Source organism: Panthera uncia, chromosome D1 (assembly GCF_023721935.1).
Source record: "Panthera uncia isolate 11264 chromosome D1, Puncia_PCG_1.0, whole genome shotgun sequence".
Taxonomy (NCBI): domain Eukaryota; kingdom Metazoa; phylum Chordata; class Mammalia; order Carnivora; family Felidae; genus Panthera; species Panthera uncia.
In genome coordinates, this window is record NC_064808.1 from 15940524 (window position 1) to 15966996 (window position 26473).

General features: G+C 41.4%; 1 protein-coding gene and 1 long non-coding RNA gene across 13 annotated transcripts in view; one reads left to right on the forward strand and one right to left on the reverse strand.

Moving 5' to 3' along the window:
* The window catches only part of PHF21A (PHD finger protein 21A), a 196591-nt gene that overhangs the window by 127299 nt on the left and 42819 nt on the right, over nt 1–26473 (forward strand). For 8 of the 12 annotated variants that reach the window (XM_049647519.1, XM_049647527.1, XM_049647525.1 and 5 more), the window contains 3 exons: nt 15259–15462; nt 21914–22165; nt 23396–23485. In XM_049647519.1, the coding sequence (XP_049503476.1) occupies nt 15259–15462; nt 21914–22165; nt 23396–23485 (546 nt within the window). The remainder of the gene's footprint in view (nt 1–15258; nt 15463–21913; nt 22166–23395; nt 23486–26473) is intronic. The other 4 variants (XM_049647541.1, XM_049647542.1, XM_049647543.1 and 1 more) reach the window with 4 other exon arrangements.
* Nucleotides 13538–25908, reverse strand: LOC125934288 (uncharacterized). Its single transcript, XR_007461302.1, has 3 exons — nt 25625–25908; nt 16731–16826; nt 13538–14297 (listed from the first exon to the last, which is right to left on the reverse strand). It is a non-coding gene; the product is annotated as an uncharacterized LOC125934288 (long non-coding RNA).

Consider the following 26473-nt stretch of genomic DNA (forward strand, 5'->3'; position numbering starts at 1 on the left):
GGCCCAACAATGAGTCAGAGCGACAGATCCTGAGCAGATACATTGGCTTTCACCTGATCCTTAACATGGTTATAGAGAAGGGAACTTTAATTTGTCTGCCACTCTCAAAACTGAAAAAAAGTACTTAGTGAATGAAATTTTATTCACTGGGAAATGGAAAATATGCATTAGTAGGCAGAGAAGAAATCTGATTGTCACTGGATCTGGACATTGAAAAACCAATGTTTTCAGGAGCTGCTTCCTTAGGACTAGGTTTGCTTTATCTTTCGGCATATCTTTTGGCATATTCACCATCATTATGCTGAATGCTTCAGCATGTAATGTGCAGCACGAAAACATTAAAACTGTACCTTAGATATTGGGTTTTAAGGAATTATGAACTTTAGTTGGAAGCACAAATCTGATACCTGTGTTAAGAAAAGCATTTTTAAAAAAAAAATTTTAATGGTTATTTATCTTAGAGACAGAGACAGAGTGCAAGTGGGGGAGGGGCAGAGAGAGAGGGAGACACAGAATCGGAAGCAGGCTCCAGGCTCTGAGCTGTCAGCACAGAGCCCGACGCGGGGCTCAAACTCATGAACCATGAATTCATGACCTGAGTCGAAGGTGGGCACTCAACCGACTGAGCCACTCAGGCGCCCCAAGAAAAGCATTTTTAAAAAGAATACTGTAATACTGTAAGTATCTTCAAAAAACATACAGTTATGTAAGTTTGTAATGGTATTAAGCAAAAGGAAAATATTAATGGAAAAAAACGTTTAGTTTCAAACATAAAGCATAGAAAAAAGGAAGAGGTATAGTAGAATTCCCAGATCTAATCATCCATCTTCAAAATGTAAATATAAACAATCATTTCTCTGCCAGACATTTTCAGAAGTACTAAGCATCTCATTAATTTTCAAAAACAAGATTCTGCTATAGTTTTATAACTCTAGAACAGTGTTTTCAGTATAAGATTTGATGAAGGAAATACTGTACCACTTGAGTTCCTATGCTTTAATTCTCTTGTTATCAGGTTACACTTACCATAAACCAATCTTCAGTTGTATACACTTGCCACAGAAAGCGAGGTAGTAGTGAGTAGCATCGTTGGGATGTGAATAGCATCATTGACCTTCCTTAGGTCACTGTGGCTAGGGATGTACCCAAAAACACAAACTATCATGATGGAAACCTTATTCTGAGATGTGTGAGGACTGTGGATGCCATTAGTTAAGGCAGAGGTATAAATATAGCTACCTTTTGTTTCCCAAATAATTGGGATCCTATTCAAGATTAATTGTGCCAGCACCTACTTCCCCAGTTGGCTTTCGGTTTATCTGCTCAAGCATGTAACACGTAGCCTTTGCTCAGCCACTAATCTACCTTTTTGCATATGGAAAGTAGCGTTCCGGGTGCTGCATTAAAAACTACAGGAGAATGAATTATTAATGGAATAGGTCTCTTTCTTTCTCTCTCTCAAAAAGGGAAATCATTTATGTGGCCACTGTCAAGAAGGATAGAGATAGACTTAGTGCTAGTTCTTAACCAATTTTTTTTTAAATGAGTTAGTGGGGAATATGTAAGGAGAAATACCTTCGCACGTATATTACCTTCACAACGTGCAGCTTTGTAGACACCAGTGTGATCTAATTGTAATATAGATCACCCTGTTAATTGTGTCACCCTGTAAGCTTTATTACACCGAGTACATTTCTTACAGGATCCCACGTTATCAGAGGTTAGAAAAACAACAATAATAAACCTGGAGTTTTCATATTGTAAAGATTACCAGAGGATTTTCAAATCACTTTTGGTTTAAATCAGTTCCCATTATCTGTTTGCTGGTTTCGGGCTTTACATGTTCAGCTTGTTTTTGTCCACACATGTATAATTGAGCTGAGTATGTGTGCCGATAAGTAAAGGAGCCGTGGAGCTGCCTTGAGCTTCTGCTTAAGTCTGCAGCATTAAAGTGTTTCTTTTGTTGCGTGTGCTGGTCTTGCAGACTCTGTAGAGCCTTATCAAATGCAGCCAGTTGGTGCTGCTGGTATGAAAGCACAGGGGAGCTCTCATGTGGAAGGTTAATGGAGTGTAATTATAAAGAAAAATGAACTGCTCAACCACTCTATCTCACTCTACCTGCACCAAGAGTGACAAGTGCTCTGATCTTTTGTAAACCCGGGAGCAGAGGTTTAACTATCTAAAATTATGACAGTATAACTGTCACACAAACAAACACCCTGTGAAGTATAGGCACGCACCCCTGGGTGGGAATGATTCCTTCCTGTTACAGGGTGTCTCACTTAGGAAAGGAGCACCTTCAGCCACCAAGAAAAGCTGCATGTTAAACATTGTACTTCCGTGTCACTTCTTCTTTTCCAGTCAATTTGTTCCATTTTCCTTTCCTAAATATGCCTTCTCCCCTCTGATTAGTGGCAAGGCTGACAGCCTGCACACGAGTAGGTCCATTCCGCTGTATCCATCAGACAACAAATACCCTTGCTTTCTCCAAGAAGGCCCATCTTACCTGCCCTCACAGCCACCCTTAAAACAACTGGGTTCTTTTAAAGGAGATGGGAGCAGTCATCTCTCCTCACTCTCAGCTCCCAAACAGAGTAGGCTATAGGAAGTTCAAGTACCACCTGACAGGTCTTTCTCCCAGGATCTATGTGTGGCAGAGAGATTACACACATTTCTACAGGCTCGAGATGGAGTTAGATCCTTATGTCCTTCCGTTGAAAATATTTCACAGGAAATATTTAGTAAGGAAAATTGCAGCTGGGAGAGGCAAGGACAGAGAAGGACCAAGAAGACATTCAAAGGGTGTGATGACTAGACAGATCTCTGTTACTCGTGTGTCACATTGCCAGTGAACGTTGCAAAGTCGTCCTGCTACTGGAACAGCTGAAGGGTAAGCAGAGCGGATTGCAGAGCTGGGTTGATTTAGTGCTTTTGCCAGCTCAGCACAGAGTTGAAATAAGGTGTTGCGGAACGATGCAACAACACAAAACCCCTGACACCTTGTTCTTACCAAGTCTGAAGCACAACCACTCTTGGCGAGGCCGTGCTGCCTACTGAAATAAGCAAATGCAGCATCACGTCCATTAGGCCTGTGGAGACTAAGCAGAAGTGATGGCTGTGTCACTTGCACAGCAGTCTTATTGACTGAGCCCTGGTCTTACATGATGGGTGGGGGAGGAGCATCCGGGATTCCTCGTAGCAGCTCTGAAAGCGGGGAGGCTGATTTTAAAACCTCTCTGTGTGGTTTATAATGCTGTTTCCCCAGTCCCTTTGCATCTGGGTTTTGATCATCTGTGCTCTGTTTTAAAAGCAGAATAGCTGTATGGTTTTTATGGCAGTATGATAAATCTGCTAGTGAACAGAAATTTTAAATCCAGCTTTGTATTAGTGGCTGAGGGGTAAAGTTTGCTGTGATATACTCCTTTAAAAACCCACTGGAACCCAACATTTAACCAGTTTAAATGTGGCCGGTGTCCATTCCGTTTATTAAATGGAAGTCATTGGTCCAGAAGTGAAGCTTTGGCTTGAGGTGGAAAGAAGGTTAGCAATAGAGTCTTAAAATTGTCCATCATACTCCATAGGTGAGGAAGCGTATTATTCTTGTTGGTTTGGCTTCAGCGTGTATCCGGTGTATGCTCCACTGCCAGAGAGAATATCTTTGATGATAGCAATACAATCTCTGACATTTGGGAGCAAGTTATCCAGCACTGCCCAGCTCGTTTAAGAACATTCCCAGCCTTTCCAAGTGCCGCGGGCAGTTTATAGGAAATGTGCCTCAGAGTGGGCACAGTCCGTGTAGTTGGCTCCAGACCGATCTCTTGAGCTGTCCATGCCTCACCTCTGGCGGTCCCATTTCCAACCTTGACTGCATCCTACGGCTTCTCTCCTGCTTGGCGCCTCAGTTTGTTGCACAGCTTACTTCCTTGGCTTTCAACAGCCTGTCATTGTTTCCTGGCGGTTTCCTGTATCTAGAGACTGATGTCCAGCAAAGGACATCTCTCCCCCTTGGCTCATCTCCCCACACCAGTATATTCTACATTCAGTCCACTTGGATACCACCCAACCTCCTGTCAGCCCCAGAAGTGTTGGCTCAGACAAATGAGCTCCAGCTCTTTGTTCAGTGAACAGAGCTTCATTCAGACTAGTTTCCAGAGGATAAGGATTCCATATTCTAGTGCCTGTTTTACTATTAGGTAACTGTGTAACTTCTGGTGAGCCATTGCTCACCATATGCCTCAGTTTCTCTGTCTGAGTCCATGATGCTTGCTCAAATCCACCCTACCCTACACAGTTGTGAAAATCTTATTTGGTAAGAGGGTAAGAAGATGTACAAGTGTAAAGTGTTATGTACATGTATGAATGATTACTTCAGCTAAAAATATCACACCATTAGGAAAATTGTGGAAAGCGGTACCATCATTTTTCATCTAGGGTTCACTCAGAAAGTTAAATTCTTGAAAGTTTATTAAATAATCCGTATGTTGATAACATGAATTCCTCTTTTCTTAATCACATAAATTAAATGATTTTGAAAAGTCTCAGTACTCAAAAACAAGAACCAGTCAATGGAGGAGACGTTTCTAGTGTTCTGGTTGGATTCCAGATACCAAATCCAAGTGATGATGTTTTGCTTACGATAATTCCCTGGACAGCTTCAACAAGGTAGTTTTCATTTTTCTGACCTCTGCAATGTGGCTGTTTTAAGCAGCTGCTTTCTTCAGCCCTGGAGACAGCCCCAATTGGGTGGTAGAGAAACTGATTCCAGTGCATTCTTAGGTCAGTGTCACATGATGGGGAGAGGCTTAAATTATCTGTAAGGTCCTTTAAGCTGTTGTGATAAAGTTAGCACATTTATAGAACACAATATTACTAAATTTTTCATTCTTTTATATTTTGCAACATCATTTGTCTCTCTTCTGTCTTCAGATATTTTATCTTAACCATATTCTTCTCAGTGCCCATTGATTACTTGCTTCGTATGTCTGCACCTCTCCCCACAAACATCACACCCCAGCCCTTTTAAGGGGTAAGATTTTAATTAACCAGAAAGCCATTTTAATTTTCTGGTTATCTGAAATCCTTTTTGACTCCCCTCCTATTGTTGAACATTTTTCTGAGTAATGGCTGATTTCTCTCCTAGTAACTACAGTTTCAGTGAATGTAATTACTGTTAAGGGATTGAAAACCGGTAGCCCCTGGGCTTAATCTAACCGGCAGAGATACTTTGTTTGCCTGAACAGCATTAAAAGCAGTTCTTACATTAGTGCCTTTACAGGGCTCTCCCTCTCAAGTTGACCTTAGTCCCTGTCACTCCTTATTATCTCATAGCTGGCCTGCTTCGTTCATATACATTTACCTGCCTGTGAGTTTTCAGTCCCAGACTGGAACATTTTTTAATGATTTAGCTTCTTTGTAGTGTGTTGAGATCATCATTATGAGCATTAGTTTTCTGTGTATGGCACTTATAGAAAGTATAGATCAAGAGATTGTATTCTTGCCATTCAGAGATTCGTAGAATTTTAAGCAGAAGAGGATGTTGGAGACTGAGTGGAAAAGCTGAGCCTAAGAATAGGTAAATGTGTGTGTGTGTGTGTGTGTGTGTGTGTGTGTGTACAAAATATTTACGAGGTGCCTTTGTGGCTTGCTATACCAGGTAGTATATAGATGTGAGGGTTCCAAGTCCTTACAAACAAGTGAAATAATTAGGGGGCATGCGGGTTGGGTGTGGAACTAGATATGAGGAACAAGAAGTGTTTATTAAGTCTGACTCTACCCCTGGCTTGAGACTTAGGACAAGTCACATAGATGCTCAGAACCTTAGTGTGTCCTACCTGGCAGGCAATATCTATCTGACAAGATTGTGGTTTTCATTGTAACCATGATAGAACTCGCCAGTGCCACATTAGATTGTACCTAAAAGTCAAGAAACTGCTCTGGTACATCCAGACAATGGAATATTATTCAGTGCTTAAAAGAATGAGCTATCAAGCCACAAAAAGACATGGAGGAAATTTAGATGCATATTAGTAAGTGAAAGAAGCCAATCTGAAAAGGCTGCCTGCTACATGATTTCAACTACATGGCATTCTGGAAAAGGCAAAATTATGGGGACAGTAAAATGATCAGTGGTTGCCAGGGGTTAGCAGGAGGGAGGGATGAATAGACCGAGCTCAGAGTGTTTTTTTAAGGCAGTAAAGCTATTCCATAGGTTGCGATAATGGTGGATAAATGTCATTATACATTGGTCAAAACCCATAGAATGAATATACATTAAGAGTGAATCCGGGGCGCCTGGGTGGCTCAGTTGGCTAAGCGTCCGACTTCGGCTCGGGTCATGATCTCGTGGTCTGTGAGTTCGAGCCCCACGTCGGGCTCTGTGCTGACAGCTCAGAGCCTGGAGCCTGCTTCAGATTCTGTGTCTCCCTCTCTCTCTGACCCTCCCCCATTCATGCTCTGTCTCTCTCTGTCTCAAAAATAAACAAACGTTAAAAAAAAAATTTAAAGAGTGAATCCTAGCATTAACTATGGATTTGGGGTGATAGTGATGCGTCAGTTTAGGTTTATCAGTTTTAACAAATGTACCGTTCTGATGGGGATATTGATAGCGAGGGGGAGGGGGTACAGAGGGTATATGGGAATTATCTGTACTTTCTACTCAATTTCACTATGAATTTAAAACTGCTCTAAAAACTAAAGTGTGTTTTTCTAAAAATCAAGGGACTGATCTTATGTTCAGTACGTGTTCTCCTGTCTTCTGACCCTGCACCTCAGTAACTTTGTTGGATGTGGAAACTGGAGAACAGTAGAGGTAAGAAGGGTGAGCTCCACCTTTCGTACTAAGAAGCATGCTGAAAGAAGATAAGAGCAACAAATCATTTTTACTGCAGCCATTCCATCTTTTCTAAACCTTGGAGAGAGAGAGAGTGTGTGTGTGTGTGTGTAAAAACTAAATATTCGTATAGAGTTGGATTTAGTGGTTTTCATAGCCTGTGAAAACTGTTTTTCTTCACACTTAGGATTTAATAAAATACTTAAGTTCTTTAACCAAATGCTTTTTATTCATTCAGAGATTACTCATGCTTTTCTCCCATGTTGCTGAATCTCTAGCTCTCTTTAACAAAATTTCTAGTACTGACAAGTCAAAACAAAAAAAAGGCAAACCTGCTTGGAAATTCCGAAAGAGGAGTTCAAGTTTCTTCTGTCCCTGATGCAGAAAAGTCAGACTAAACCCAGAGTAGGGCAACTCCCCCTTTGTCACGAGTCTTGGAAGATCCAGTCCCTTGGAGTTACCGTCTCTCATCTTGGCGGCCTCCGTAGGTCGTGGCGTTGCTCCTCTGCGTTGTTTCGCGTGGGGTCTTGTCAGAAAGCAAATTCATAACGCTGTTCGTTTTTCTCTTCACGTGATTGTAACAAATACTTAGTGATAAGTTAAACTACTGAAATAGCGACTACTTTGTGAAATTAAGAGACACTCAGTAAGTAGCTTTGGAATTTTCTTTTAACCCGTGTGTTTAATGCTGTCATGGCAGATGATAACAGTTGTTTTTTTTGTTTTTGTTTTTGTTTTTTTTGTTTTTGTTTTTTAAATTTTTTTTTTAATGTTTTATTTATTTTTGAGACAGGGAGAGACAGAGCATGAATGGGGGAGGGTCAGAGAGAGGGAGACACAGAATCTGAAACAGGCTCCAGGCTCCGAGCTGTCAGCACAGAGCCCAACGTGGGGCTCGAACTCACGGACCGCGAGATCATGACCTGAGCGGAAGTCGGCCGCCCAACCGACTCAGCCACCCAGGCGCCCCGATAACAGTTGTTTTTAAACATCCAGAGTGTTGTTCAGGATATACTTTTGTTAAGAGATTTCCCAATTCAGAATGTCAGTGTTTAGTGATTGGTAGGACTTCCTTTTATCGCATGTAAGGAAAATATTACATATCCTCAGAAAATATTTTCTACTTGATGTATCCTGACATAGTGTATTGTTATAATACTGTTGTCTTTTTCTCTCTTTTAAGAAAAAAAAAAACTGCAGATTTAAGGATTGTTAAAAGATCCCCGCCTTTACCCGTGATTGATTTGTGTCCTGGTACATGCATTCTGCGTAGAATTTGGTTATCTGTTATATTTACCTCTTCCGGCATCTTATTCTATCTTGTGTTTTTGTGGAAAGAGGAATTCCTCTCTCGTTGTACCCGGGGCTTGCACAGAGGCAAAGCCATCTTTTAACTGAGCAGTGTCCCATAAAATGGTAGAGGTTTGGGGTTTTGTTCCTCCTTTTCCCTCCGCCCACGTAAGGATCATTACTGTACTTAAATTGTATTTTCATATCCAACTTGTCAGGGACAGCTACTACACAGCAGCCTCCAATCATAATTCTCCTGTGAGGAAAACCAACCAGAGCAGCTTCAGGACAGACCAAAGAGAATTTCTACAGTGTGTGGAACAACTCTGACACTAACAAGGCAATGCTGCCTTCTAAGTTGGGGGAGAGAGCCAGGGAATGATGAATGACAGTCTGCTGGTGTGTGGAGATCTGTAACACATAGGTACAGAGGGGCATGCATTTTGATAAACTGGAGCCTAATTTGCAAATTAATAGCCTCCATGTCATATCTCGTTGTGGTACAAACACATAGATTCAGGCTCTTTCTTATATTGGCAAAGCAGCGAAATTGTGCAGATTATAAATGGTTCTCATGTGTTTTGTTTTTCTGCTATTCTCATTACTGCATCTAGGGTGTTTGCTGGGTCAGGTTGCATTTAAATTGGACATCTATTTTATGCATTCAGAATATGGCCCTGAACTGCTGTAGAGGTATAAGAAATCTGGGCTGGTACCTAGATTTCTGTACAGGGGAATATACAGGGAAATATTCCCTAATGTGTTTGATTTTTGAGATAAAAAGGCGACAAGTAGCATTCTGTTTCTTAATCCTGTACTTTTTTGGGTGATTGTCATTAAAAAACTAACAAAAATATTTGATTAGATGTTAAAAATCAAGTGATTGAAATACAATTGACATTGGAAGAGAAAGTCACATTTAGTTAGCTGTTGCTCTGAGTTAAAAATTCATACTAGACAAACTCTGTTATTCACTGGTTACGCATCCCTTATTTTCACATTGCCCTCAATAGTTTTCTAAAGCATTCCCTTCCATTAATTCAGTTGATCCTCAGTATTTTTCCGAAGTAGGCAGGACAGTATAGCTTAATGCTTCAAGAAACATGGAGAACTTAAATGTAAACCAAATGGGTTCTGATTTTGGCTTCCTTCGTCTTTTATTGTGGAGAACTATCTTACCGCCACCATTCCCAGCATGCAGGGCTCTTTTTAGTCTGTCTCTGTGTTTATACTATTTTGCCCTCACATCTGGGTGTGTTACATATTGGAGAACCGTAGTGCTCCGGGGGCCACATCTCTCTCGAGTATAGCAACTACATTTTTTCTTATTTGGTGCAAATAAAGGCAGTTCCCAAGTTCTTAGAAGGGTCCCTCGATTTGGGCAAAGTTTGACTACAGCAGTCTTAGTCTTTTATAGTCACGCATGAGAAGGGGTGGAGTTTATCTGTTAGAGCATGAATGGACTAAGTAAGAAAAATGTAAACCGCATTTCAGTCAGGCTCTCAAATAAAGGGTCTAATCCCCTATGGAGATGGAATATAAATCCCATTGATATGAATAAAAGGTCTAATCTCCTCTGGAGATAGGACGTAAAAACCTACTGATGTAAATGTCTGTGTGTGCGTGTTGAAGGAAAAGTAAACCCCAAAGAATTTTTTTTAATTAAAAAAGTAAGCCAAAGTCTAATCAGTACCAAGACATGTGTACTCTCCACCATCTGTTAAGCATCCATGTAGAGAATTTTGAACTTTATTGAAAAAACCGGTAATTCCAACAGCTGCTGTTTCTTAATTCACGTATATTGTACTCTCCTAGTTCCGTGACACTTTGCAGAACTATGAAACGAGTATCAGTGTTCGCAACTCTCTAAGACCAAGCAGACCCTCTTTAGTACACAGCATACATAAACAGTTCGGTGTATAAGATGAGATGGTTGTAGATACTGCTTCTGTCAAACAGGTGGTATGCTTAAAGGGTATATCCCTTTTTAAAAGGTGTTTTAATAGGTTAGAAACTGTTTAATTTTAACCCCGAAACTGAGTATCGGAGAGTTTGGGGAAAACTTTCTAGTGCCTTACAAAAACAAATAAAATGCAGTTATTTTTAGTTGAGTATATTTTTATATCTGCTGCTGCCAATATTCCTCCTCCTCCTCTGTCAAAATCCTGTCCTGCATGTCTCCCCTAAACATTCCCTCTAATAACTTGAGTGCATATTCTTTCCTTGAATTGCACTTAGTACATTATTAGAAAAGGGAGTTTATTGTCCTTTCCTTGTGTTCTTGTTCATGAAATGGTAGACCCTTCACTCAGAGTTCTGGGTGGTTTTTTTTTTCCTATTTTCTTTTATTAAACACACTTTTTACCCTGTATTTGATTTTGTCATTAATTTTATGTCAGTAACACATACACTATTCTTCAGAGCATAATCTGCTTCCTGTGACTTCAGTGTTGATGTATATTGGTGTTACTTATAAATGCAGTGGTTGAATTTCAGACAGTAGAAAACGTGTGTGTGTGTGTGTGTGTGTGTGTGTGTGTGTGTGTCCGAGTAAATTCTGACTTCAACAGATGTAAGTTTCTCCGTGTTAGTTTTTCTATTCACAAAAATTTAGTAGCCCTTGTTCCCTGAGCAATTGGTACCTGCAACACTGCATTTTAGGTAGGAAGATAAGTAAGATTTGTTCTTGACTTTCTGTATTTGTGAAAAGTTTCTGTCTCTGGCATGAAGGGTGCAGGTTCTGTTTTCATATTGTATGACTGATTTGCGGAGGGGACAATGGATGCATTTTTAAGGCAGTACCGTGTAAGATGTCTGAGTGGGTGTGGCCCTCTCATAATTGATATAAAACAGATAATGCAGAATGGAACACAGACAAGTTGAGTGACTGATCACTGACATGCAATTATGGAGGGCAGGGCCCTGCACCTGGAGTTCCTTTTGAGAGAAGCTTTCTAAAATTCGTGTGACAATTTGATGGAAATAAAGTGGTGGCTTGATTGGAGGCGTGGGGGCTGTCCTGCCATCTCTCCATCTCCCTTCTGTATTGACTGGTGCCATGGGACTTGGAATGATTGACTTACGTAGCTGAAACACGAACCCGAGTTTCTGTTGAGTTGGACCTACAGACTTCTGCATTTTTCTTTGGGATCCGTCTTGCTGTTGTGGGAACACGTTGATAGTATCGCTGAATGTCACAATATTGATCACCGTGACTACCTGTCTCAGAAACTGTGACTTGAAGTGTTACAGGCTCTGTGAACTCTTCTGCCTGAACAAGTCTTGATAAAACCTAGTGATGAGAATGTCAAGGGAATCTGAGGCTTGGAATTACATGCTGGGTTTATGGAGCAGTTCTTGACAGATGAATTGATTGGAGGGGGCGGTCCTAGCCATTCTGGACACCGGGCCCACTGGCCTATTGTTACAGAAAATATATTAAGGAAAGAAGATGATAAGTTACTGACTTTTCTCCCTCCCTTCTGCCTTCATTCTTTGCAGTTTTTCCTTCCTCATTGCCTTCTCTCCCTGCTCCCTTTTCTTTTTAACTTTCATTAACTTATTAGTCAGTGACAAATGGCCAGTTTGTGACACTTAGCCTTTTTTCAAAGCTTCAGGTTAATGTTCCAAGATAATTAGCTACATTTCAAGGTCTCCTTTATATGTGAATAGCATTGAAAGTACCAAATTGTTTATTTTGTATAACCTTCACTAATGACCAGCAGAAGTCCTTGCCGAATCAGAAGTCATGATTTCTTTGTTTAAAACACGTAATAATAAAAGTATAGGCTCCTTTCCTGTAGAGATGAGAGGATGCTTAAGAACTTTGTTTGATACAGCATGTAGCTAAAATTTACGAAATTTGGTAGCAGTATGCTCTCACTGCCACCCAGAACTAGTACTCCTCCAGGTTAGGGTCCTGCTGGAGTTAAAGTGACTGGTGTGTTTGCCAGCACTGCAGGACTAAGCTCTAGAACAAGACTGGACTGTGGAACTTAGAGAAGCCAGCTAAAGTGCACGACAACTCTCCCTTTATTAGCTAGTCCTTAAAAGAGTATACAGGGCTTCTGCACACCTGAATGCCTCCACTGCTAGAGCTCACCTAACTTTAGATTGTTGGTTTTCAAAATGCGGCGATAGATGTTTAAGTGACAGAAGGCATCAGTGCTTCCCTCAGACCTTGATTTTTTAAAAAAATTTCATAGGCATACACAACCCCACACTTGGTATTCCTCTAATGTGAACATAGCAAGGAGTGCAGGAGCAATGCATTTTCTGTGTGGCACTCTGAAATATACCAGAATCTTCTTTCAAAGAAAATTTTGCCCAGTTTGTACGACCTGACCTGTATCCAATCTGCAGGGCTTTCTTCTCTTCCTGGTTTTTTGTTTTTTTGTTTTTTTTTTTTTCTTCTCTCAAAGACTAATCTAAGTTTGCAAGTATTTTGATCCCTATGCCTCCCCACTGGTTCTACAGGCTTTGTTTCAAGCCCTGGGGGAGGAACAGTTGTGAATGTACTGTGACTCACTGACTCCCACTTTCGTGATTCTGGTTCTGATTGGTCGTCACCTTGTTCTAGCCATATGGCTGCCTAGTACTCTAGCCTGCATCCCTTTCTCGTTCTTTCCCCTACTGTTCCCTTCTGTTGTACACAACACTGGGAGTGGGTTCCGGGCTTTGTCTCTTGCTTCTGGTTTACCCCAGTTAGGCAGTAAGTAGGAGGGTGCACTGTGTTTCCCAAGGGTGGCCGTAGAGGAAAAAATACCCTTTCCTTTTGTGCCTGGTATAGTAATTACTTCGTTTCCTGTGCTGTTTTTGTTCAAAGTTTATTTTTTGGCAGGTGTCACATTTGTGTTATATTACTTCCTCATGGTTTCTCTCCTTCCCCTGATTTAAGTTATTTTTTCTTTTTCTTTTTCTTTCTTTTCTTTTTTCTCTTTTCTTTTCTTTTTTCTTTTCCTCCCCTCCCCTCCCCTCCCCTCCCCTCCCCTCCCCTCCCCCAACTTATTTGTTACTGTGTTTCTTTAATGCTGGTTATATGTTAGGGAGGGGAACTGAAAGCAACTGTAAATAATTATTTAATTGTTACGTGTCTTACTGTTCTGGCGGTCACCGCAAATCTACACGTGATACTCAAAATTATCTGTAGCACCATCTCTACCACTTTTCCTTCTAAACTGTGTCCGTTCAATTACTCTTTCTTTTATACTGGAGAAATAGGATTTTGAAGACCTGAAAGTTAATTTTTTATAAGAATTTGATATTTTTATTAATTTGCATTTCTATTCTGCAGACGGCTTCTGCAAAGACTTTGGACTCTGCATCTTTTTTTTTTTTTTCCATTGTAATATTTAACTACTCAAAGAGGCAGTGATAGCAGAGTATAAAGTTTAGACTTTCCCCACCAAAAGTGGCCTTTATATGATATTTTCATTGTCTAAAAAGTGTGATAAAAGTATAAAAAAAAAAAGTCTCTCAAGGACGTATTTTGTACTGGGGCTCCTGGGTGTCTCAGTCAGTTGAGTGTCCAAGTTCAGCTTGGGTCATGATCTCCCAGCTCATGAGCTTGAAGCCCCACATCAGGCTCTCTGCTGACAGCCCAACACAGAGCCTGCTTAGGATCCTCTGTCTGCCTCTCTTTCTGCCTCTCCCCTGTTTGTGCGTGCGCCCAAGCACGCACGCGCGCACGCTTTCTCTCTCTCAATAATAAATAAACATTAAAAAAAAAGGATGTATTTTGTACTGACCTAAAGTTTTTAAAAATCCATTTTGTAAATATTTTAATATTCAAATATGTTAAGCAAATAACCTTACAAGTTTGAATTCTTGGGAGAATATGTGCAATGAAATTGGTTAGAATCATAAGCAGGAATTTGAAAATCAACCTGGCCATATGGTTTTACTTAATCCTTTATTTAAAGATCTTCACTTGCTTATTTTTCTCCGTTCATAATCTGTATTGGAAAATGGCAGTCTCTTTGATCAGAAATAGCAAATCTCAGCTGGTAAGCTCACTTGAACGTGTGAGGAGTGCCGTTTATACCTCCTTCCAGCCATTAGGGCAAGAGAAGCAGTCCAGGTCTGGCCCCAAATGGTTGTGTTTTGGTTTTGGTTTTGGTTTTATATTACATGTTCTCGGAGTCATTTGCTGGTCTCTGGTCCCGTCACTTTATACATCCTGTGAAGAGACATTTACTTAGCCGCATAATCCTAGCCCGGAGCATAGTTGTGAACAAAATGCCCTTGCTTCATGGAGCCTACGTTCTGTTGAAATATATTAGAGTAATGAAAGTATCCAAATACGCATTTTTCTGGGGTTGGAACAGGGTCTAGAAAATTCAAAAAAACCTTAGGTTTAAGTTTTTCATCCCATGTAAGTAAATTGCTCCTCTGCCTAAACAAACGTGTGTTTTCACAGATCCTACCCCAGCAAAGAGGTCCTGCTCACGCGTTACACATTTAAGTAATTTAGAATGACTATTGTTCGTGTTGCATATTTCTGGGATCAAGTTTTCTCTGTTTAAAAGTCTACTTAATGTTTGAAACTGAGATAGAAACATGATGTCTGTTTGAATAACGGAAATTAGTATGGCCGGTGTCTGTTTTATCAGGTATAAAAAGTAAAATGACCAACAATGTACCAGTCACAGTTGTAAGTGCTTTACACCCAGCAGCTTGTTTGGTACTCATTAAGAACCCTATGGATATTGTTAATCACCACATTTTACGGAACAGGAAATTGAGACACAGATAGGTTAGGTAACTTGATGAACATAGAACTGGTAAGTAGCAAAACTTGCAAAAGCAAATTTGTATCTCCAGAGTCATGTCTTCAGTGCTGTGCTGTCTTGCCTTTCCAGACTAGCATGCCAAGGTAATAACAGTCAAGGAATCTGAGCTCTGCTCTGTGATCTCCATTATCTTTCCTTCTCATCCGTGTGGCTCAGTTTCCCTCCATACATAAACTGTTTCTCATGGCATCAGTTCCTCGTATGTGGACTCTGTGAATTTTAGATGTAACAAGTTCTAGATTAAGCTGGTTACAGAAAGACGTCAGAGGCGTATAGTTGCTGCACGTTTTTAGAGCTGATAGGACAGTATCCTGATAGATATTGTTTCTTTTTGTCTTCGTTGGGTAGAAAAGAGTAGTTGAACAGCTACGGAAGAACCTGATAGTAAAGCAAGAACAACCAGACAAGTTCCAAATACAGCCATTGCCACAATCGGAAAACAAACTACAAACAGCACAGCAGCAACCACTGCAGCAGCTACAGCAACAACAGCAGTACCACCACCACCACGCCCAGTCAGCTGCACCCTCTCCCAACCTGACCGCTTCACAGGTAAAAGTGTGGATGGAGTACCGCGGGCTTCCTGTGGTGGGCTCATTTCCTCTTGGTCACGTAGAACTGGGGTCTGTGTAAGACAACACTGAGCCCCACTAGGACTAGACAGAAGTTGTTTTGGTTACTTTTTTTTATACTATGAACCGGGGCCAAAATCACTTGAAATTCATTGGCGGAAGGGAATGGTGTTAGTAAGGCGCAGAAGTTACATGATTGCCCACCTGCCTAAAGAAGAGGGGGAGTGTAGTCAGTGGCAAAGGAAAACCACTTCTCTGAATTAGAACAGAACTACGGTCTTACTTTGAATTTCTGGAAGTATTTTTTTTTTTTTTTTTTTTTTTTGCACTTGTTCTAAAAGTCTGTGTGACTCTGCCTCTTCTGGAATTGTTTTTCTGGAATTCTTAGCAGTGAGATGTGAGAATTCCAGGAGCAGCGCCTTTGGAATCAGGTAGAAAGACATTCAGAAGAAGGGTGATACATTTCCATTATTCAGAGAAACAAAATGAGCATATGAATCTGAAGGAGATCTGAAATGGATGCTGTAGGTCTAAACTAGAACCAAGAACTGGAGGCTTACTCACATTCTAACTTGGTACAGCCCTGCAGATGTTTGTACTGAAAAGGCCATTTAAACTAGCCTATAAGGATAGAAAGGCAATCAAGATACACAGAAGGGACCTATTTGGGAACAATGTTCGGTTAAGAACACTACTCAGGCTTGATCTCCACACACCTACGTGTAATGTGGGCATACCTTTTAAAGTGGGATGGTCGAGCAGTGGCCCCTGATTCGTAGGGGTCATGACCCCTTTAAGACTTCGTTGAAACCTGTGGGTCCTCTCTCCAGAATGATACACATTCACACCTAATACACTCATTTTTGCACGTGATTTCGAGGACATTGGGATGTTCTGAAGCCTAAGCATGAGTACCTCTCACCCACCAGTATCAAGTCTTCACTATATCTTTGTATGTGGAGAAAAGATTATAGTTTACCCCGTTATTCACTGTGTACGGACATTGGGCTGGTTCATCTGTAACATTTTGCAAGTGAAGAGTACATTACTTCTAAAAATACTAAAGATTATTAAAGAGAAGTAACATTTAGTGGAGGTTGCTATTTACTGCCATTCTCCTGAATGCTTTACGTAAATAACATACAGAGTCCTTACCTGAACCCTAAAAAGGCTATTATTATTATTATTATTATTATTATTATATTTTTTAGAAAAGAAAACCAAGGCATAGAGAGATTAAGTAATTACCGAAAGTCATAGAGGTGGTGTATGTGGTAGAGCCAAGGTTTGAACCCAGCTGTTCTGGTGAAAAAGTCTGTCCATCCATTGCTCTTCTGTACTGCCCTATAATACCAAAAAAAGAAATGCCAATGTTATAGAAAATGCCAAAGTAAGAAAAAGAGTAATTCCTTTGTAAATCAGATAGCTGGAGTATAAATTTTACCATCATCTCCACTTCAAGGCTATTTGAAAATGAGGCATTCAGACCCACTTTTAAAACCCCCTGGCCAGGATTTGTATTTCTTCCGAAGGACTGCTTATCAGATTACTTTTGTTGGAGTTGATTAGTTTGTTCTCTTGGAAAAATACAGTTTGATCAGAAAGTGTTTACATGGAAGGAGTGTGGTAGAATTCATTGTTTCCTAGCATGTGGGAGTTTTCTCTCTTAACCCGGGAACTTTCTGTTCAAGTAACATTCCCTGTCCTACAAATCAGAGGAAACACTTATGGAATACTTCCGATAGCTGTTCCCTTCCCTAGTAATCTCAGTTCTGTGCTGCTTGGGGATGGTGAGTGACGGTAAGGGGGCCAGGGGCTATCCTCAAAACTGTTGTATGGCATCTCTCCACCTGGTAGCCCACCTGATATATTTAATAGATTTAGCTAAGCTTGTTTTATATTATTGTTTTGTTAAATGCAGACCTTTAATGTTAAAAGCCAAAAGACTCTCGAGTTTTTGGTTTCTGTCTTTACAGTAAACCGTCAATATTTGTTGGATGCTCTCGGTGTGCTAGATTCTGGTGGTCCTGGTCCCTGCCTAGAATCTAGTCTATTACCATCATTTTCATTCATTCTGTAAATATTTACTGGGTCTCTATTATATGCAAACACCGTACTAGGCAATGTAGAAGGTAGATTCACAAATAAGACAGAATCTCTGTCTTCGAGAATTTTGAAAGTTTAGAGGAGAGGAAAATGTAAACCACTAGCAAAGAAGAATAAAATGAAAGTACCAGTGAGGAACTGTGAAAAGACCACAGGACAGAGTAATTTTAACTAGACGGATCAGAGATGCTTCATAAATGAGGTGGCATTTGAGCACGATGTGGACAGATGAATGCAATTTCAGTGAGGGAGCAGATGGGGGAGAGCATCACAGATGTAGAGAACAGTGTGGACAAAAGCATGGAGTCACAACAGTAAATGCGTGCCTGAAGAACAGCAAGGAGGCTGATGTGGCTGCAGCATGGATTCTGGGAGAGAAAGGGAGAAAGGGAGAAAGGGAGAAAGAGGCTAGCTTGTAGAAGCCCTCCAATGCAGACAGAACCTTTGGGGTTTGGGGCAGTCATAGGGAGTCATTAAAGGTTCATGAACTCAAGGACAAATGAATGGGAGGTTGCATATGTCCTATACTAAATATCTAAATTCAGAAAGGAATGGCTATTAAGTAGCAATTAAGGCAGACAAAGAGGAGATGCTAAGAAGAGAAAGTTTTTTATTCTAGCATGGACCAAGGCATGGGGAGTGGGGGGACCAGCTCCCTTTACTCAGTTAACTCAAGCTCATCCTTGTATGTAGATTTTGACATTTTTTCAATCTATAGAAAAAAAAAAAGAAGAAGGAAAATAGAAAAAAATAGGAAGAGTTGAATGCAGGTATACCCTTCAACTTCTATTCAACTTCTCACAACCCTGTCATTTTTAACGATGTAATACAAATGTAAAGAAGCATGCAGTTAAAAAAACCAAATAGAAAATAAACCCTTAGGGACAAAAAGGGGGTTGGGGTGGTTCTATTTGCAGTCGTCTGAGTGTGCAACCGTTACCTTCCACTCAGAATTAAACGAAAAGAGTCTAAAATAGGTATGGAAGTTCATTAGAGCCCATAGTAATAATCCCTCTAACTTCTCATTTGTTCATTAGAGCCTGTTTTAAGTCAGTACCTCATGTTCTGCAGGTAAACGACAATAATAACTTGGTAAAAAATAAATAAATAAATAAAAAGGATTTTGCTTTTAGTGCTTCTTGGCCTGTATTTCGGCATTAACTTCCAGTTGGTGCACTTTGGCTTTTGTCAAAAGTTACCTCTTTGTGAAACCGTGTGGAAACTGCTATCTTATCTTGAAGCTGATCACAATTGGGTGCCATCAGCCAGCCAGACACTAACCACAGCTTCCAGAAAAATAATTTTATTTGTTGTTGGACACCTTTCCTCTCTGTGTCTTCTCTTCTTCTTGCCAAGAAGGTCAGAGGTTTTCGTTAGGTTTGGATTTCAAAATTCTGAATTCTCTTTGTCATCTAAACTCGAACACTCCCAAGAGTTGTGTGTATATTTCCAGGTACTTAGAATACAGTAAGCACCAGAACAGGGGTAGAGATTTAAGCAATACTTGTGTTAATACCTGGTGTCAATAACTAGTTGGTGAATATATTTTTACTTTTTTTAAGTTTATTTATTTATTTTGAGAGAGAGAGAGACAGAGGGGTGGAGGGAGAGAGAGAATCCCAAGCAGGCCTTGCACTGCCAGCGTAGAGCCCGATGTGGGGCTCAAACTCAGGGGCTGTGAGATCAAGACCTGAGCTGAAATCAAGAGTAAGACGTTTAACCGACTGAGCCACCTAGGCGCGCCCCACAAATACATTTTTCAGAAAGTTTTCACTGGTGAATATAGCACCAGGTCTTGTGCCTGTGTATACAGAGGATTATGTAGATGCTAGAATACATGTTGTGAAATTGGCTACAAATAAATATAAACTAGAATAAAATGCTAACCTAAGATGCGAACAAACAAATTTGTTAGGTTTCAGGGTTTTTTAAGTGTTGCAGTTAATGGTAAGTATTATAATTCAGGTGAGTTTGAGGTTTTGCTCCGTTTTTTAGCATAATCACTTTAGGATTATTCAAAAATATTGGTGATAATTTACGTGAGCCAAGGACACCTCAAACAAAATTACATGATGTCTTTCAAAGCAGCGACAGTATGCACCACCATTTTTTTAAAACCCATGTCAGTGAGTTCTGCTGATTAGAGCTTTTACTTCCATAACCTGTGCTGGGAACAAGATGGAATGCCATCTGTGTGACTTGCTTACCGCTTGAAAAGTTCTTTGTGTTTTAATGTCTTAAACTGAAAGATAGGGCTGATACCACACCGGGTTATGCTCTGTCTCTCTCGGTCTCAAAAATAAATAAACGTTAAAAACATTTTTTTTGTTTAATAAAATAAAAATAAAAAATAAAAACACTTACTATAAATAGCTGGCAATGTAAAGTCAGTCCTTCCTGCTACACTCCCGTAATACTTCTTTTTTAAAAAAATATTTTAATGTTTATTTATTTTTGAGAGAGAGGGAGAGACAGAGAATGAGCGGAGGAGGGGCAGAGACAGAGGGAGACACGGAATCCAAAGCAGGCTCCAGGCTGTGAGCTGTCGGCACAGAGCCTGACGCGGGGCTTGAACTCACGAACCACGAGATCATGACCTGAGCTGAAATCTGACACCCAACCAACTGAGCCACCCGGGCACCCCTCCCGTGATATTTCTAATGACATATAGCATTTAGCTTTGGTTTGGTTTTTATCCTGGATAGATAGCAGATGACCCACTACTTCCCAGGATAAATATCAGCATTCCCCTCTTACTCCCATTTCACCTTTGAGGAAGCGGTGGCAAGGACAATGAGATGTGCCTGTGTTGTTGACTACAGAAGAGGAAACAAAGATTTGGGTGATTTTAATTACAAGCATTAATAAGGATTGCTCGTAGGCTACGATGGGTTAGATGAGGCGAGGTCATTAATTGTTTTCATTGAAAGAAAATAAAGAGGTTAAAAGATAACATACATGTGTGTTTACAGCAGAACATAGAAATCATTACCTAGAAAAAAACAACTTAATACACAAGTTCTGACACAGCCACTGAAATAGAAATGCACAAGGGGATTTGTCCAGATCTCTTTCGGGGACAGCAGGGTCCTTTTCACTGGTCTGGAGCAGTGCTGTCCAGTAGAACTTTCCACGGTGGTAGAAAGCTTCACTGTCCAGGTTGGTAGCCACTAACCACAAGTGGCTCTTGAACACTTGAAATGTAGACAGTGTGACTGAGGAACTGATGTTTTAATTTTATTTTGTTTTAATTTGAATTTAAATAGCCATGTGTGGCCGGTAGCTACCAAATTGGACAGTGCAAGTGTAGAATAAGAAGAAAAAGGTGGAGTCGTGTCAAAATCAGAACGAGCATATTGGACCAGATAAACTTTCACGTCCCTGAAACGTTTGGATCTGGAGTGAGTAGCGACACGAGAGAGGCGTGTATGCCACGTAGCAAGGTTGTTTGCGTTTTCTTGTTTCATAGCTGGCCCCTTTAATTACTCTAGTCAGAAGTCTGGAAACTGCGGCTGCAGAGCCACAGTGGCACTTCGGGGAGCATCAGTCAGCCCCGCCACCTCTGTTCGTCCTCTGATCTATAAGCCTTTTTGAAACGCAGGTGTTTGTTTCCACCTTGTCGTATCTCACTGGATCTTTGATCGCTTCTGCAGCAGTCCTCCAGAGAAGAAATGGTAGTCAGTGACTCACATCCCTTTGATATCGAGAGCTGGTGTTTACAAAACTAGTCGGTCAATAGGTTTTCCTATCTAGAGTTTGGGATTTACTGCCTCTGAGGCAACAATTGTGCAAATCCTCACGCGAGTTTCCCTTCCTCCTCTCTAGGGTGACACTCGAATGAAAAGACACTGTCCTTTCATCCCAGCTTTTGTGTCACAGGAGGCAGATAACCAGAATTATATGATGGCTTTCTTCATATTGATGAGGTTGTAGCAATTAAAGATAGACATGGTGTGTACCTCATTGATTTGCAACTTCTACAGAGTTTAAATTAATTGAGAGCAAGAAAAGAATAAAAAACCAGACTAAATAGGTATACTCATATTCTTTATCTGTAAACCCACCCCATTCATTGTTGAAAATCCTGTGCCCATATCTGTCTGTAGTTATTACTATGAACTGGAAGCTAACTTTGAAAACCCTGGCACAAACTAGAGATTATCCTTCCCTATAGTAAGAAGCGTGCTGTGCGTACCCATAAGAAATGTTCTAGTGAGAAACTTGATCATGAGAATCGTTGCATTGTTTTCTTCTGGGGATTAGCAGCATATTGTTTAGCGGGGTCACACTTCAGTGTCCTAATATCTGTTCTCCATGTCTCCTAGAAGACTGTAACTACAGCTTCTATGATTACCACAAAGACACTACCTCTCGTCTTGAAAGCAGCAACTGCGACCATGCCTGCCTCTGTTGTGGGCCAGAGACCTACCATTGCTATGGTGACCGCCATCAACAGTCAGAAGGCTGTGCTCAGCACTGATGTGCAGACCACACCGGTCAACCTCCAGACGTCTAGTAAGGTCACTGGGCCTGGGGCAGAGGCTGTCCAAATTGTGGCAAAAAACACAGTCACTCTGGTAAGCCAGCAGCTGCTACTCATGTGTGCCCACATGAGAGGGTTCAGGATATGCATTTGTAGAGTATATCCATTTTATGCCCCTGCTGGATTTTTTTAGTCTCCGTCATTCAACCATACCAAGTTTTGCCTTTGGGGCTGACAAGGGAGTATGGCATTCCTGCCGGGTGCTCAAACAGCTGTAGAAGTGTCCTCGACACCAAGGACCAAAACGCATGCAGTGCGTTACCTGAGGTCAAAGCATGACCTGGCTTGTGGGGGAACGTCCTTCATAGCAGCATGCACACTGTTTCATGTATCTCTCTCCATCCTGTTCGCAAACCTTCCTGTGATACTCGAATGCTTACACTCTCTGGTTCTGTATTACCGATTTGGGGAAAACTCCCTGCTGAATTCCTTTAGCTCAAATTTAGTTTAGTTGAAATGGGCTGCACCCAGGAAGTCCCAGAGCAAGCTGAGGCGCTTTACAAATATTCGAGAAATCCAAAAATTAACAATGTCCGTGTCCAAGGTCCATCAGAAAAAAGATCCCTTGAAGAAGAAGTACTTGAACCAAAATTGTCGATGAGAGTCTAGGGTAAAACCATTTAGAAACTGATGCTCTCTGAAGCTTGGGGGAGATAGAACCAAATTGTGGTTTGGAAAAGTCCTTTCTTAAAATGCCAGCTAAGAGCTCTTGGTGGTTTTTGAATGATGACCAGTGACGAGTGAAACTAGATAGCAGTGAAGTGACGCTTCAGCACTTACCAGGAATCTTGAGAGAAGCAACCAGCTATCTCAGCCAAATGCTGAGAGTTAGAGAGAGTTCTCTACAGGAACAAAGCTATTCACCGCTAGATAAAGCTCTTCTATTAGGAAGAAGCCCATTTGGCCAGGCAGCAAGTTTGATTTTACTTTGGATCCAGTCTTGATTTTTATAATACGTACATGCAAGAGTTCTTGAATGTCAAAGGAAATTGTCTAAGATTGCTGAGCCTGCTGTGTTTTACATGAGGCAGGTAAGGAAAATGAAATGCGGTTGGTTCATTTTGTAGGCTGGAGCATGCAGGTGAGAGAGTAAGACAGTTTTCTCAAGGCAGAGTCAATTCAGATGGGTAACTCTACAATGAAAACTTTTAGAAAGGATTATCTGACCCAGATAATAGCGATGCTAAAATTACTTGAAGAACGCCTAAGCTTTGATATTGAACAATTATTGTCCTCTGGTTCATTTATGTTTCCCATTTTTTAGCAGGTTCAGGCAACACCTCCTCAGCCCATCAAAGTACCACAGTTTATCCCCCCTCCTCGACTCACTCCACGTCCAAACTTTCTTCCACAGGTGAGTAAATTAGTGACAGGCCCAATGATGGGTTAGCCGAGACCGAAGTCCTCATGGGCCCTTTCTAAGCAGCCTGAAGTGTGCTTATCAGCTCAGCTGTGTTCAGATCTGACTTGGCTGAAGATTCTACCTGCTGATTTCTGTACCATGAAGAGGCGTATTTTATCACCAGGGTTTCTAGGCAATGACCAAAGGCAGTAGCAGAGGGATGAGAAGAAAAGGAAAATTTAAGATAGCACCATTATAAACCTTACAATGTTAACTTGCTGGAAATTTAACCAAACCTGCCTACCAGTGGGGAAGGAATATAATTACTACTTTTTTTTTCCCCATATGCCAAAGAGAGTAGGGAAGGAAACAATAGCCAAACTAACTCGTAGAAACCATTTAGTTTTACTGTGATAGGTGATGGCATTAAGCATCATACCTAAACACAAAGCCTTGCCTATAGAGGTTTAGACTAGGGGTCTACACAGGGAACTTTCTACCTGGGCTCAAGCAGCTCTGCTTGCCCATATTCTCCTGATAATCGGACTGAACTCACCATTCTCATTACAGAATGTCAGGATTGCCCCAGTCTGGGTTTTGAGGGGACTTGCCTTGCCAGGTGGAAAGGCTAGGAGTTCCCATCTGAGGCCCCATGTGGCAGGCAAAGAGAGAAGAGAAAAGAAATTCTGTGTTCAGTGGCCATAAGTGATTTCTGAATTGCCTGTGTGGTAGGGATGGGCATTGCTAATGTGAGAGAAGGTGATTTCAGTCATTTATCAGGTAGATCCTTAATAAACACCTTGCATATCAAAAAAGGCACTAAGCACTGTGGATATGCCAGTTTTCAAGATAGCCTGTTCTCTGTCCTCAGAGAGCTTCAGACATGTGTTCAGACAATTACAGTGGCCATTATGGGAAGTACAGTTGAGTCTGACCACATGTGGGAGGGACACCCAACTCATTCTTAAGTTTTATAGGAAGTTTCATGGAAGAGTTTGCATTCAGTCTAAGACTTAAAATCCTAGTAAAGTTAGCCTGTCCAAATTTTGGGGGAAGATCAAAAATGTCCCAGGCAGAGGGGAGAGCATATATGCAAATCCAGGATGGAGAGATACATGTAAGCTTAAGGAACCAAAGGAGATTTGGTGTGGCTGGGCATAGTGGGCCATGTGGCTGACTCAGGCTAAGGCAAGAGGTGAAGCTGGAGAGGTCCATTGTGCCAGATCTTGTGGCCTTCTAGGCTGTGTAGGAATTTGGGCACAAGGCCCTGGGATAAACCCAGGAGCAGTGGGGATCCATGAAAGCATTTTTAAACAAATACTTGAAATGATCAGATCTTTGTTTTAGAAAATTCCCTCTTGCCACTGTGTGGAGAATGGATTGAAGATGATCAAGACTGTGGGCAGGAGGTATAGTTAGGACATCATCAACAATAATAGCAGCTAATGTTTAGAGACTCCCGCTATGTGCCACCTACTGTGTTGGGCACTTTTTATGGGTTATCTATTTTAATCTTCACAATAGCCTTGTGAAAGTTAGGTATTACTTTTTTTTAGACAAGGAACGTAGGGCTTAGCCCATGTTTTCCAGACGGTGGGTCATGACCCATTAGTAGGCTGTGTGAAATCAGTATAATGTGTTGTAACCAGAGTTTTTAAATAAAATCAGCAAAACAGAATGTGAAATGGTAGAGTACCTAGCACACATGTAATGTTTCATGAAGTTTTTGTTTTGTAGAGATACAGATATATGTCTATATGTGTGTGCTAGTTACAGTGTGAAATGTATTCCCTACTGTGTGTCTGCAGCAGCCACCACCGGCTCTTCTTTTTTTCTTTTCTTTAAAGTTTATTTATTTTGAGAGAGAGAGAAGGCGCACGCGGGGGAGGGGCGGAGAGAGGGAGACAGAGAATCCCAAGCAGGCTCTATGTTGTCAGCGCGGAGCCCGACGCGGGGCTCAAACCCACCGACCGCAAAATCGTGGCCTGAGGAGAAATCAAGAGCCCGACACTCAACTGACTGAGCCACCGAGGCGCCCCACACCACCGGGGCATCTTAAGTTCAGCTAAATATTCAGACTCACAAGACTGTCCAGGCCCATACTTGGTACCAGTGTACTTGGAACAATGTGAGACAGAAACCAGAGCTTACCAGCAAGACAGCGTCAAGACATTTTGCTTCAGCCCGTATAGCAGTCTCTGCAGCCGTCTAGTGATTGCTGAGATGCGGGGACATGAGATCCTGAAGAAGACCGTGGTAGAGCCAGCCTGGCACAGTAGTCTTATGCTTCACAAGAGCCAGTGCGTCTTGTAACAACTCTGTAGGCATGGCTTTCAGGGTCCTCCCAGTGGACATTCCCAGTTACGAGAGTCACCCCACTGCATGAAGCCCAAAGCAGAGCATCCCATCAAGTATTTATAATGCTCCCTGTTCAGATTCAGTTCGGATTCAGTTTAGCAGCGAGGGATCATTTTTACCGTAAGCGATGTTGCCTGGTAACATAGTTGACATTCTTACCCTTAATCAGGTTCCCAGGGGAACAGAGCTGGAGCGTTAACTGAAGGTCAAAATTTCATGCATTGGGGGAAAGGATTTTGCCCATAGGGTCACTGTATAGAAAATTTGAAAAATGCTGGCTTAAATCAGGTATGTTACTGAGGCTACCTGGCTAGTAAGTGGGAGGAACCAGGGTTTGAACCCAAGCAAGGCTGACCTCGTGTTTTTCATTGTAACTTTTGTTACTGTTTCAGTAAGCCAAACATAAGTGGCAGTAAGGACCTAGGAAGTAGCCATAATTGAGAGGGATTTAGGAAGTAGAGGTGAAGTAGGAAGCATCAAGAATGGTTCTGAAGTGGGGGCGCCTGGGTGGCGCAGTCGGTTAAGCGTCCGACTTCAGCCAGGTCACGATCTCGCGGTCCGTGAGTTCGAGCCCCGCGTCAGGCTCCGGGCTGACGGCTCGGAGCCTGGAGCCTGTTTCCGATTCTGTGTCTCCCTCTCTCT